A 14,083-nucleotide genomic window follows, 5' to 3' on the forward strand; every position below is an offset into this window, starting at 1 on the left:
CTGACAGGTTTTACCTGCAGCAGCACATCATCCGACTTGAGTAGCCAAAGCCAACCCTATTTGTAGCAAGGATGGCTACACATGGTTACACAAAAATATGTGTCTGCAGCATGTCACAAAAGTGAAGCAGATGCTACTTTATTCATATTAGACTGAACAATCAATCAATACAATACATATTTGAGTTTTATTATTTCATTATCTGGAAAAATAAATAGAAATTTATAAAAGCAAAAGTCTCATAGAGCTCTTTTGTGTGAAGCCAGTCTCTTAAGTTCTTTGTATCACTAGAACTGTAGAATATTGCACTCATTTATCAGGATTACTGCAATAAAAGGGAAATTCTCATGATACAGGCAAATAAGCTATAAATATATATACATATTGTCAGATAGGGTGGTTAACTTTAAGATCTCTCAATTAATTTGTTTTAAAAGTCTGCACAAAACACAATGCAGATTGTAACAATCCATCACTTTCCTGAAGACAGAGTACCATCATAACCATCATGTTTTGAAAACAAAACGTTCATGGAAGATTAAAGCACCAAGAAACAGGGCTAATCCTTGTTCTTCAATAAATAATGTCCTTCAACTGACTTTCTTCAGACATCCACATAGTCATATGCCTGTTCTAGGAAAGCAAAGAGTGTCTTCATTTCTTCTGATTCCTGTATGGTGTTTATGTCATTAAGAAGACCTTCTTGGTTCCTGACCTTCAGAAGCTCATCCTACAGAATGTGAAAAGGGAGAAACTTTAAGATCGTATGAGGAAAACAAAGGATTTTCAGGTAGGAAAAATCAGTGCAATTTCCAGCAAAGCTTCAGGTAGCTCAAGGATGCAAAGAGGGCAGACAAAATTAAGGAGCAGCAAGCCTTAATACACAAGAAAGAATGGTTTCTGGACAGCCTTCTCCACCCAGGAACTTTTCAAATGCTACTGAATTACAGCTCCCACACCGCTGACTGCTTGCCACGCTGGCTAGGATTGATGGGAGCTGTCCATCATCATCTAGAGGGCACCAGGCTAAGGGAGGCTGGGTTTAGGAAATACCATTTAATCACTGTGTGAACAACAAGAAAGGTGCTGGTTCTGGAACAAAATAGAAAAGATACTTTTGCAAGAAGCGATTTTTAAGAGCAGCTTCCTCTTCACTCTCGGGAGGCTTCTGAAACAGCCCTCCCGCCACTCACCTGAAGAATGGGTGCTGTGAGTCGGTACTGTGCAACATCAGGAAGACCAAGATCATCATTGCCATTTGCCTGGATTAACTAGAGAGGGAAGAGAGGAAATATCTGCATCTGTATTGTATTTTTTTTTAAAAAAAATCCATCTTTTGCTGCCCCGGGCTCCTTTGAGAGGAACGGCATGCATATATCAAACATCTACCTCATTCCTCCCCTGTGTACTTGAACTAAATCATATCTAATATGTTATTTATAATATACTTATATACTGCTATATTCCAATATATTTAGCTATACCTCCTTTTCAAACTGCTATGTCAACGATACGCCTTCAGCAATCCTGAATTCATTCTTCCATGGACTCAAGAGTCTGGGCAAATGGGGCTCGTCAACCTGAGGGGTAGTTCATCTAGGACATCTCTGATTCTAAACTTCCACTGCCTTGCATATCTTTGGGAAAGGAGTAGTAAACCCTACACAAATCCAGACCTAAGACAGTTGGATGACGCCTTATATGCCTCATTCTGGCAACTCCTGCAGCCAAGCTGGCACCAAACATATTGCTCTGCTTTCGTTTGGACCACATCAGCGAGGCCGAGAGGCAGGTCTTGTCGTCAGGACAGCCCAGGACCTGCACACACACTGCCCAGGCTTGTGTCCCAGAGAGGTAACTTCGGTGCTGCGAACACTGCAGTTTGACTTCATCCCCAGAGACATACTCCATTGTCCTTTGAGACAAGCCCAGTTCATCGTGCCCAGACTCAAAATTCCATCCCCATCTCAGAGATACCTCATTTGCTGTTGCTTTCTCTGTAGCCAGCTGACATTTTAATTTGTGTATTTTGTTCTGGAGATGTTGAATATTTCCTTCATGGAGATCTGCTGTGGACGAAACTTTGTTTATTTCTTCCTGCATTTAAAAGGAAAATGAAACTTAAGAAATATATTTAAAGCAAGGAACCATCTGTGTAGCAAACATTCTGCCAGGATTAGATTAGCTCCCACTGCTACATATCGGTTATGAGGATGAAGCAGCTCAAGTATTCGCCATCTTTCATGATTCATTCTACAGAATAGATTGCAAAAGATCTCTTTTCTACTTGAACAGAAGGAACACTTGTCTGATAATACATAATAGTTTATAATATGTAACCTGGGAAGCAAGGGCTAATTTGATGATTCACAAATATTAACTCTTATCAATAATTTGTGGCGCCATGGTTGAGTCCATTACTCCAATTTCCACCTCTCTTACTTTGAAGAATGCCATAAAAACTGGCAGCATGAAGCAGATTTTGTATGGTAACCAATAAAGATGGTCTAGGCATAATGATTTTGGAAAATACAATAGCTCCATCTGTACCAAAAAGCTTTACATTTCCCCTCAGAGAGGGGTGCAGAAGTGCAGCATTACAGCATAAAGGGGTGAAATAATTTGAAATATCTTGCAATAATAACACAAAACCTTTATGAATACCAATTGAAGCACTATAGAGTAGTGAGGAAGTTTTCAGGTTTCAAATCACCTAAAGCTCATAATCTTCTTAATTCACAGAACGGATTAGTCCTTTGCTGTGTACTCAGATGATATGCCATGTAAATCCCCAAGATGTACCCTCTCTTCCTTCCTCACCTGCAGTTTTGCCAAACCCTCTTCAAGAGAAACACTCTTTTCCTTTTCCTCTGCTAGCATCTTATGCACGTTCTTCAGGCTGCTCACCTTCTCCACAGGAACCTTTAGGGTCTCAAAATGTTTGACGAGCCTTGCGCAAAACGATAAACAAGATTCTCACCTTATGTAATATTTATACTTATGGAAAGGGCAATACTATATCACTGTATTACTAGAGTTCTCACAAGCCTTGCTTACTTGAAGTACTGAGCAGCACATAAATATTTTCTGCTTTGGACTGAGGGAGAAGAGAATGTTCAGTATAATCCAAATGGTCAACCCATATGGCTAACTTCTGTTTTCACATGGACCACTTTATTCTCCAAACAACAGGCTAAAAGGTCTAAATGTATTTTATCACATAGACTGACCCCCCTCATGAGCAATCTGGCACCAGGCTTTCAAAATTAAGGAACACTGGAGCATAATTATCTCAGGGAAAGGTTTACCATTAAGTTTCACTCTCACAAAACGTATTTTATTATGAGTGAAACTATGTCTATTTCACCAGCTCCTTTCACAGAGGTATACAGTGGTACCTCGGGTTACATACGCTTCAGGTTACAGACTCCGCTAACCCAGAAATATTACCTCGGGTTAAGAACTTTGCTTCAGGATGAGAACAGAAATCGTGCGGCGGCAGCAGGAGGCCCCATTAGCTAAAGTGGTGCTTCAGGTTAAGAACAGTTTCAGGTTAAGTACGGACCTCCGGAACGAACTAAGTACTTAACCCAAGGTACCACTTTAATAGGCTTCCAAGGGGAGAAGTAAAGCAATATAATGTGGGACCTAATCCATTGGGACACCAACTGAGACATCCTAGCATTAGGAGAGTGTGGGGAACCGCCAGCTCATGTGCATGACTAGGCCTGCAAGGTCTCAGAGGTTGCCCCATCAACCTATTTTTGACCAGCCATGTCCACCTTTCCCAAGCCTGACATAATGTATGACATCAGTTACAGCAAAGTTCAAACAAAAATTTTTTTTTTCCTTCCAGTAGCACCTTAAAGACCAACTAAGTTCCAGTTCCAGTAGCACCTTAAAGACCAACTAAGTTAGTTCTTGGTATGAGCTTTTCTGAAGAAGTGTGCATGCACACGAAAGCTCATACCAAGAACTAACTTAGTTGGTCTTTAAGGTGCTACTGGAAGGAAAAAAATTTTTTTGTTTTGACTATGGTAGACCAACACGGCTATCTATCTGTAACTGAAGCAAAGTTCAAGATGCAGCTGCGGCAAAGGAAGAACAGAGTACCAGAATGTGATCCTCATTCTTCCTTTGCAGCTGTACCCAATCACCTGATGTCATATAAGATCCGATGATTGACAAATCCATGGCACCCCCACCTGTCAAAATCGCCCATGGGGAGAGGGGCCTGGACACATCTGGATCTGGCACATCCCTGCATTGGATATTTTATTTTATAGCGTTTATAACTCACTGTTCCTTGAAGGAGCTCAAGGTGGCATACATGGTTCTCCCTCTCCCCATTTTATCTTAACAACCCTTTCAGGTAGGTTAGGCTGAGACACAGTAACTGGCCCAAGGTCACCCAGAGAACTTCATGGCTAAGTGGGGTTAGGTGTTAGTCCAACACTCTAGCCACACCATACCTGCTCTTATACCTTTAAGGCTGAAGCCCTAAAGATTAATGGATGTATACCAGGGATTAAAAGTAACTGAATAGCATTTATGTATGTAAACATGCTCAGCATCACGTTGCACAGTCCTGCAGTCCTTTCCCCCACTTGCTATGGTATATTCCTTACCTTTTCCTGAGGCAATTTAAGTGCTTTTCAGTTTCATTGTTATTCTGTGTAGTTTCATACCGAAGAGATCTGGAAGGAAAGAGAATAACATATTGATATTTTATTTCTTCCTTGTGGAAAAATGTTTGCTGAATTTGCTGCTGCTCTCAGATAAGAACTAGGTTGCTTTGTTTTGTTTCCTGATAGCTATCACTTTCTGTGTATGATAAGGGTTAAGAGCTACCTTTCAGAGAGGACTCTACATTTTCTTTCTTTCTTAGTTTCTTTTATCTTATTGTATTAAGAAAAAGGTTTATTAAAAATTTATAAAGAAAAAAGGAATAGGTGGGTCCAGCCCTGTTCTCTTCAGGGCCCGTCATTATTCAACATCTTATAAATGACTTTGATGAAGGAATTGAGAGGATAAGCATCCAATTTGCAGATGACACCAAATTGGGAGGGGTAGCTAACACTGCAGGGGACAGGATCGGGATTCAAGATGACCTTAATAGATTGGAGAACTGGGCCCAAACCAACAGAATGAATTTCAATAGGGAAAAATACCACATTCTGCATTTAGGCAGGAAGAACCAGATGCGCAATTATAAGAGCCATGCCTTGCCAGCAGTACTTGTGAAAAGGATCTAGAGGTGTTTTTTTAAAAAAGATATTTATTAAAGTTTTCAATTTTTTATACAAACAAAAAACAAACAGAGATTTAAAAAAACATATAGTTCATAAAACATACTTTTCAATAACAAATTTCTCTGACCTCCTCATACCTCCCCTTCTTGTATTCCATTTCAGATTATTTGTTCAGCAAATCCTTAACTTAAAGCATTACAGCTTATAATATCACCTTATTTTCTATCCAAACCCTTTTTTTCATCCATGTTCCTTTATATCATTACAGCTAGGAACCACTCAATTTCAATCCAACATCATTCTAACATTCATTAATTTTACAATATTTCTGTAAATAGTCCTTAAATTTTTTCCAGTCTTCTTCTGTCGACTCTTCTCCCTGGTCACGGATTCTGCTCGTCATTTCTGTCAATCCCATACAGTCAATCAGTTTCATCTGCCATTCTTCCAGAGTGGGTAGATCTTGCGTCTTCCAATACTTTGCGATGAGTATTCTTGCTGCTGTTGTAGCATACATGAAAAAAGTTCTGTCCTTCTTTGGCACCACTTGGCCGGCCATGCCCAAGAGAAAGGCCTCTGGTTTCTTCAAGAAGGTATATTTAAATACCTTTTTCAATTCATTATATATCATTTCCCAGAGAGCCTTAATCCTGGGGCACGTCCACCAAAGGTGAAAGAATGTACCTTCATTTTCCTTACATTTCCAACATTTATTGTTGGGCAAATGATAGATTTTTGCAAGCTTGACTGGGGTCATGTACCACCTGTATATCATTTTCATAATATTCTCTCTTAAGGCATTACATGCCGTAAATTTAATCCCGGTGGTCCACAACTGTTCCCAGTCCGCAAACATAATATTATGTCCAACGTCAAGTGAACATAAATACTAAGGCAGTTTTGATATTTGTGGACGCGGAGAAAGCCTTTGACAACATTTCTTGGAGTTTTATGAAGAAGAACCTACAGGGGATGGGAGAAGGATTCGGAAATGGTATAGGTGCAATTTACTCTGAACAAAAGGCTAAGTTAATTGTTAATAACGAGGTTACGGAGGAATTTAAGATAGAAAAAGGAACACGACAAGGTTGCCCAATTTCTCCATTGCTCTTTATATCAGTCCTGGAGTTTTTGCTGAATATGATTAGAAGGGACCAGTCGGTTAAAGGTGTGCAAGTCGGAGCTAAACAGCATAAACTGAGAGCATTTGCAGATGATTTAGTCCTGACATTACACGAGCCAGAATCTAGTACCAAAAGAGTTTTGGAACTGATTCAAGATTTTGGTCAGGCTGCAGGATTCAAATTGAATAAACTAAAAACAAAGGTTTTAGAGAAAAACTTAACAGTGATTGAAAGAGAGAGGTTTCAGAATGTGACAGGTTTAACAGTGGTTAAGAAAGTGAAATACCTGGGGATTAACATGACAGCCAAAAATGGGAACTTATTTAAAGACAATTATGAAAAATGCTGGTCGGAAGTGAAAAAAGATTTAGAAATTTGGTCAAACTTGAAGCTTTCACTACTAGGCCGTATTGCTGCGATAAAGATGAATGTATTGCCAAGAATGTTATTTTTATTTCAAACATTGCAAATTGTGGACAAAATGGATTGTTTCAAGAAGTGGCAGAGAGATATTTCTAGATTTGTCTGGCAGGACAAGAAGCCCAGAATAAAATTTAAAATATTAACAGATGCAAAGGAAAGAGGTGGATTTGCCCTGCCAGACCTTAAACTTCATTATGAATCAGCAGCTTTCTGCTGGTTGAAAGAATGGCTACTCCTTGAAAACACAGACATTTTGGATCTGGAAGGTTTTAATAATGTATTTGGATGGCATGCATATCTGTGGTATGATAAGGTCAAAGCACATAAAGCATTTAAAAACCATATTGTCAGGAAAGCATTCTTTAACGTTTGGACAAGATATAAGGATTTGCTTGAAAATAAAACCCCAAGGTGGTTGTCACCGATGGAAGCGAAGGCTCAGAAAAAGCTCAATATGGAGGCCAAATGGCCGAAATATTGGGAAATTTTGGAACAAGTGGGAGACAAACTGAAATTGCAGAGTTATGAAAAACTAAAAAACAAAGTGCGAGATTGGCTTCATTATTATCAAATAATGGAGGCATACAATTTGGATAAGAAAATTGGATTCCAGGTGGAAAAATCAAAATTGGAAACAGAACTGTTAGATCCCAAAACTAAGACTTTGTCAAGAATGTATAACTTGCTGTTGAAATGGAATACTCAGGATGAAACGGTGAAATCTGCTATGATTAAATGGGCACAAGATGTTGGACATAACATTATGATAGCTGACTGGGAACAGTTATGGACCACAGGTATGAAGTTTACGGCATGTAATGCCTTAAGAGAGAATATTATGAAAATGATATACAGGTGGTACATGACACCAGTCAAGCTTGCAAAAATCTACCATTTGCCCGATAATAAGTGTTGGAAATGTAAAGAAACTGAAGGTACATTCTTTCACCTTTGGTGGACGTGCCCAAGGATTAAGGCTTTCTGGGAGATGATATATAATGAAATGAAAAAGGTATTTAAATATACCTTTCTGAAGAAACCAGAGGCCTTTCTCCTGGGCATTGTCGGCCAATTGGTGCCAAAGAAGGATGGAACTTTCTTTATGTATGCTACAACAGCAGCAAGAATACTTATCGCAAAGTATTGGAAGACACAAGATCTACCCACCCTGGAAGAATGGCAGATGAAGGTGATGGACTACATGGAACTGACAGAAATGACCGGCAGAATCCGAGACCAGGGAGAAGAGTCGGTGGAAGAAGATTGGAAGAAATTTAAAGACTACTTACAGAAATATTGTAAAATTAATGAATGTTAGAATGATGTTGGATGAAAAGTTATGTGGTTTTTAGCTGTAACGCTATAAGGAGTATGAAAAAAAATGGGCTATTAACAGACAAAAATTTAATGTTACATTATTTTAAGATTAAAGATTAGGATAAACAAAGAGGGGAAGGATTTGCTGAACTAACAAATTGAACTGGAATACAAAAAGGGAGGTGTGAGGAGGTCCGAGAAATAAGCAAATGAAGGAAAGTGATGGAAAGATGGAATTGTTTTTTTATCTACTTTTATTTTGTATTTTTCTTTTTTCATTTTGTAAAATTCTAATAAATATCTTTTTTTAAAAAAAAAAGAAACGCCGTTTACCTTCCCGCTGGAGCGGTACCTATTTATCTACTTGCACTTTGACATGCTTTCGAACTGCTAGGTTGGCAGGAGCTGGGACTGAGCAACGGGAGCTCACCCCGTCGCAGGGATTCGAACTGCCAACCTTCTGATCGGCAGGCCCTAGACTCTGTGGTTTAACCCACAGTGCCACCCGCGTCCCGCTGCTAACAAAAGTGGAAGAAGGCTAATTGAATATAATGGGATGTTAGTTAAGATCCCCACATTGCAGGGAGATGGCCCTCGGGGTCCCTTCCACCTCTACAATTCTATTAGTCTAAGAACTATAGCTATTTACTGATAACACAAATAAATGTATCAACACAGCTGAAGCCTCTCAAAGGAAGTTAATATAGTACTGATGGAAAGGTCTTTCATACTTACGTTATTAACCAATGCATCATCGATTCCAACTGCTCTCTTGTGTTCTTTGAAAGTGGCTGCCATTTTGCTCTTTGGCCTGCAGTCACCTTCACTACTTTTGAAGACAGAGAAGTTGTTTCGGCTAGCAAAGAACAAGCGAGTTTGTCAGTATCACCACTGTGATAGCTAGATGTGCCTAGAATGCTGTGCCAACAACCTCGTAACCAACTTGCAGGGCAACAGAGTCACTGCCTTTGCAAATCAGCCACAATTAATACTGCCTATGTGTCCCACCCTCCCCTTTGCATAGTAAATAAGGAACCAAGAATGGCCCAGTGCCTTCTAAGCAATGGGGATCCTTTCAAGAATCCTCCATACCTAACAACTCTGGCCTGGTTGTGCTAGAGCAGTGGTTTTCAACCTTTTTGAGTCCATGCCTCCCTTAACCAACCACATTCTTTCTGCAGCTCCCTTGTGGGAGCCACTTACATACACTAAGATTCTGTTACAGTACATGTGTAAATGAGTATTTCCCCATTCTGCCCCGCCCCTTTACTGGCCCTTTTTTTGTGCGTCTTTAAGTGGGAGCACATGTGCCAAGGGGAATCCAAGCAATGTCACTGCTCTGCAGGGCTGAGCTAACACACTCCACATGGCAGTCCCAGCCTGCCTTTCCTGAAATTAGTGTGCAGTATAGGGGTGGAGAGAACAAAACAAGATCAAAAACAGAAATACAGTGGTGCCTCTGGTTATGAACTTAATTCGCTCTGGAGGTCCATTCTTAACATGAAACTGTTCTTAACCTGAGGTACCACTTTAGCTAATGGGGCCTCCTGCTGCCACCGTCGTGCGATTTCTGTTCTCATTCTGAAGCAAACTTCTTCACCCAAAGTACTATTTCTGGGTTAGCGGAGTCTGTAACCTGAAGCATCTGTAACCCGAGGTACCACTGTACTTTGTTATTATGGGGAAGGATGGCAAGAAACACCCAACACAGGATGGACTTTTCCTGACTTTCCCTGTCCCTATAAAGCTGGGTGACTGTTGGGGGGGGGTTGCCTAGGATGAGAGGTAAAGATGAAGGGGGGGAAAGGGATGCTGGGAGTAGGAGAGGACACACCCTACTTTCAGGGTTCTTTTTAAATGCCTCCTTGTAGAACACAAAGCAGCTTGCTCCTCCTGCCTGGCACTTCTTTGCTGAGGGGCAGGCAGCCACACACCACTCAATGAAGAAGGAGACCCCACCGGCTCGTACAAGTCGGAAAGGCTATTTGAGCTTTGACCCACAAAGCTGGTCAGGTTTAGGGTGCAAAAAAGTCCAAGAGAGAGAATGAGAGCAAGAGAGAGAGAGAGAAATAGGCCACCACCATAAAAAAGGATGGGGTGGGGGAAGTTTAGATTTGAAAGAAAAGGGGAAGGATCTTACAGAAGTTGGGAAGAGAAAGGGGGTTGTTACATTTTGACATAAAGGAAGAAGGAAGGAGAGCAGAATGGAGCCTGCAGAGAGACAGGATCCAAACACAGAACACTGCCCCTTTTTAGAAGGGGTCTGGATAGGCAGAAGGGAAGGCGTGGGGGAAATATAGAGACAATAAAAAGGAGAATAATCTGGGCCAGGTTAGGGCAGGGAGGAAGAGGTCAGTGGAATGCTGGGATTCCTCCCCATGGATCAAACAGGCAGCAGCCTCTTAGAAGTGTCAGCAATTTTAATTACCCACAATGCATCCACACTAAACACCAACAGAGTGTAGACACATTGTGACAGTGGCTTAATTTTTCATACACTTTTCATATAGTAAATCCCTACACTTTGTGCTATGGCTTGCCCTGCCTACAAATTCACAATTGTAACAGAGCTTTGAGATCTATCGCTGTGCTAATAATAAAATTATTACTAATACCAATACCTTCAGAAGACTGTGCTCTCTGCTGCCTTTGTTTCTTCTGGACTGCTTGCACACCTTGCTATAGAGAAACATACAGGAAAACAGATTCAATTAAATGCTTGAATTGCCATGGGTTTTTACAAATGTAGTATACAAATGCCTGATTCACAACCCACTGAAGCCCACACTGGCTTCTTTATGAGCACCATATCAAGTTAAAACATATACAGGGGTGCCCTGGGTTACATACGCTTCAGGTTACATACGCTTCAGGTTACAGACTCCACTAACCCAGAAATAGTACCTTGGGTTAAGAACTTTGCTTCAGGATAAGAACAGAAATCGTGCTCCAGCGGTGCGGCAGCCCCATTAGCTAAAGTGGTGCTTCAGTTTCTAACACTGATTGGATAGGTTCTCTTTCTATTTGCTTGTCACAATTTCCTTGGTAGTGAGAGGGATTAAGGGGGCTCAAGATGTGGTTGGCTGCAGTGGGGCTTGTTTGCATTTGTGAGGGGTGGGGGCGGCTTGTTGGGTCAACTTTGCCAGATTGATTCGTATGTCAGTGGGTTCTTGTTGTCTTGTTGGGCTGTGTATGTGATTAAAGGGGAGCCATACTGGAGTGAAGGTGTCCTCTTCTATTTGCCCTCTTGTCAGTTTCAGTCTGTTGCTTCTGAGTTTAAAAACACTTTGTGCCTCATGTTGTATGAAGACAATATGGGCAGAATGCTCTATCCACAGCAAAAAGAAACCTGAAGTGTTGTCATCGTACAAATTGGCAGTCAAGAATGAAACCTGCATAAAACGCCTCCAACCATGCCAGGACATAAACCAAATATCACTGGCCCATGCCCAATGAAGAAAGATTTTAGTGAATAGCGGGGGGAGGGGGGGTTTCTGTGCAGCAGAAAGCAGAACCTCCTTCTCCATAGTTCCAGCCTCAAACTAAGTCTAGGCTCAAGATCTTAACATTTGTGCGTCAGAAAATACAGTGCAACTTATGAGAAACCATCCAACTTTTGCTGAATGACTGAAGCGATCCTGCCCGCAAACATTTATGTACTTCTGGTGCTTTATTTAACAGCTGTATGGCTTGCCCAGTTGCACATCTCTGGAACAACTCCACCACCTAGTGGCCAGTTGAGTCTACCATCACTGTAATTTGGGCTTTCCTATGGGATACTGGGACGCGGGTGGCGCTGTGGGTAAAAGCCTCAGCGCCTAGGGCTTGCCGATCGAAAGGTCGGCGGTTCAAATCCCCGCGGTGGGGTGCGCTCCCGTTGCTCGGTCCCAGCGCCTGCCAACCTAGCAGTTCGAAAGCACCCCCGGGTGCAAGTAGATAAATAGGAACCGCTTTCTAGTGGGAAGGTAAATGGCGTTTCCGTGTGCGGCTCTGGCTCGCCAGAGCAGCGATGTCACGCTGGCCACATGACCCGGAAGTGTCTCCGGACAGCGCTGGCCCCCGGCCTCTTGAGTGAGATGGGCGCACAACCCCAGAGTCTGGCAAGACTGGCCCGTACGGGCAGGGGTACCTTTACTTAGCACTCTTACAGCTATTTCGAATGCACAAAGCACACTGCATACATGACATTATCATAACCTCTACAATCACCTTCTAAGGCAGGCCAGTTATACTGCAGATGGGTGGGAGGGGATTAATGCTTGCATTCTTGAGTTTATGGCAGAGGTACAGCAATACATTCACAGCTTGTTATGCAGCTTCAGGATACTAAGAATGCAATCCTACACACACACACACACGAAACAAAACTATGTGCACATAACACACATCCTACACAAGGGTTTGGTTCCAGACTTCCACACGTAAACATGAAATCATGTAAAGCCAGTAACCCCTGCAACTCCCTCTTCTGCAAGGTGGAGAAGGCTGTTTACCAGGCGCTGGGAAGGTTGTGGGGACATAGCTGTCAACTTTTCCCTTTTCTTGCGAGGAATCCTATTCGGAATAAGGGAATTTCCCTTTTTAAAAGGGAAAGGTTGACAGCTATGTGTGGGGAGGCACTAGGATGGTGCCAGAGGAAAACCCACCAGGTGCACAGGTGTGTGCATGTGGGAATAAATAAAAGGGGAGCGGGGAACAGTGGGTTCCCTCCGCTTTCCATTTATTTCCAACCCACCCACCCCAATCCGTGCCAGGCTGCGATGGCATGGGGAAGCAGCCTTCACGTGAGAGTTACCTGCGCAGAACCATTCTGCACCTGGTTACCTGCACCTGATCTATCCAGGTGAACCCCAACACAGCGGCAAGGGCTGAAAGGGGGTGGTGGTGCGAGCACCCCGCCTCCCAAGAGGTGGCATTCACTTAAACAGCACTCTATCCGGAGCTTCAACGCTGAACAGCATTTCTGTTGTTACGGCTAAAATCTGGGTGCGGGGCTACTCTGCCACCCAGCTCATTGGACTAAGTCCGTGGGTCCCTGCGGAAGAAAATGAGCTCAGCCGGACAGGAGCAAACTGCAGAAGATCCAAGTTTATTGCGCAACAGGTTCAAGGCAAGATTGAACAGCGAGAAAGGGGTGACATGAACTTTTGAAACTCCCTCCATGTCCCAGAATACAGTGCAAAATACATCCCAGTTACATCATGAATACATTAAGGAGAGGTTGGGTTACACCGGATTAACATATGGAGGAGGGAGGGGGGAATATGCAGAGCTGGAGATATGCGCAGATAAGCGCTTCCTGAGTGCCGGTGATGGGAAGACCATGGTCCATGTATGCATAGTCTGCCACCTGGCATTGCCCGGAGGAAAGGCTTGGCAGAGCACCTTACTTGAGGGATTATGGAGGACAGGGGAGGTGTCATAGAGTCCTAGAGAAATTGAGCAAATTGGCACGTTGATTTTCTATGGATTTTATAGATTTTAGTCCCTTTTGACATTGACAATTGGGAATAAATGGATATATTGTAGCGAAGAAGGTGAAGAAGACATGCCCCCCCCCCTTTGCGTAACACTGTCAAGCATGAAATCCTCTTTATCGGCCGTGGTTTGCCATGAAAGAGACGACAATCTCCTCCTCATCAATGGAGAGATGAACATCCACGGAGAGGGGAGCTCAAATAGCAAGAGGGCTGACGCTCCAACCACTGCACCGCACCGCCGCCGCCGCCCGCTTACTTTCCCCTCAGCCGTCCTCTTCGGCCGCCTCCCGCCGGCTCCCCCTCTCGCGCCGGAGGGTCCTGGCCGGCCGCTGGGCCCCGGCGCTGCCCTCGCCGCTCCCTTCCCCGGGTGGCGCTTCATCGCTCCTGAAACTGAGGGAAACAGGCGGCCGTTCCCGCGCACGACCGTTGGGCGGCTTCACTCGCTCCGCCCACTCTCGCGAGACGACGTTCCGGGAGCCGTTAGGAA

At 42.9% G+C, this 14,083-nt stretch overlaps 1 protein-coding gene across 1 annotated transcript; it reads right to left on the minus strand.

Moving 5' to 3' along the window:
• Positions 1-122: 122 nt before the first annotated feature.
• Positions 123-14,059, minus strand: CENPQ (centromere protein Q). Its single transcript, XM_053380448.1, has 8 exons — positions 13,853-14,059; positions 10,738-10,795; positions 8,852-8,972; positions 4,629-4,697; positions 2,821-2,950; positions 1,978-2,097; positions 1,194-1,271; positions 123-730 (listed from the first exon to the last, which is right to left on the minus strand). The coding sequence occupies exons 1-8, from the start codon at positions 13,973-13,975 to the stop codon at positions 605-607; spliced, it is 825 nt and encodes a 274-aa protein (XP_053236423.1). The 5' UTR covers positions 13,976-14,059; the 3' UTR covers positions 123-604.
• Between the last annotated feature and the right edge of the window lie 24 nt (positions 14,060-14,083).

The sequence above is a fragment of the Podarcis raffonei genome, chromosome 3 (genome assembly GCF_027172205.1).
Source record: "Podarcis raffonei isolate rPodRaf1 chromosome 3, rPodRaf1.pri, whole genome shotgun sequence".
NCBI classification, from domain to species: domain Eukaryota; kingdom Metazoa; phylum Chordata; class Lepidosauria; order Squamata; family Lacertidae; genus Podarcis; species Podarcis raffonei.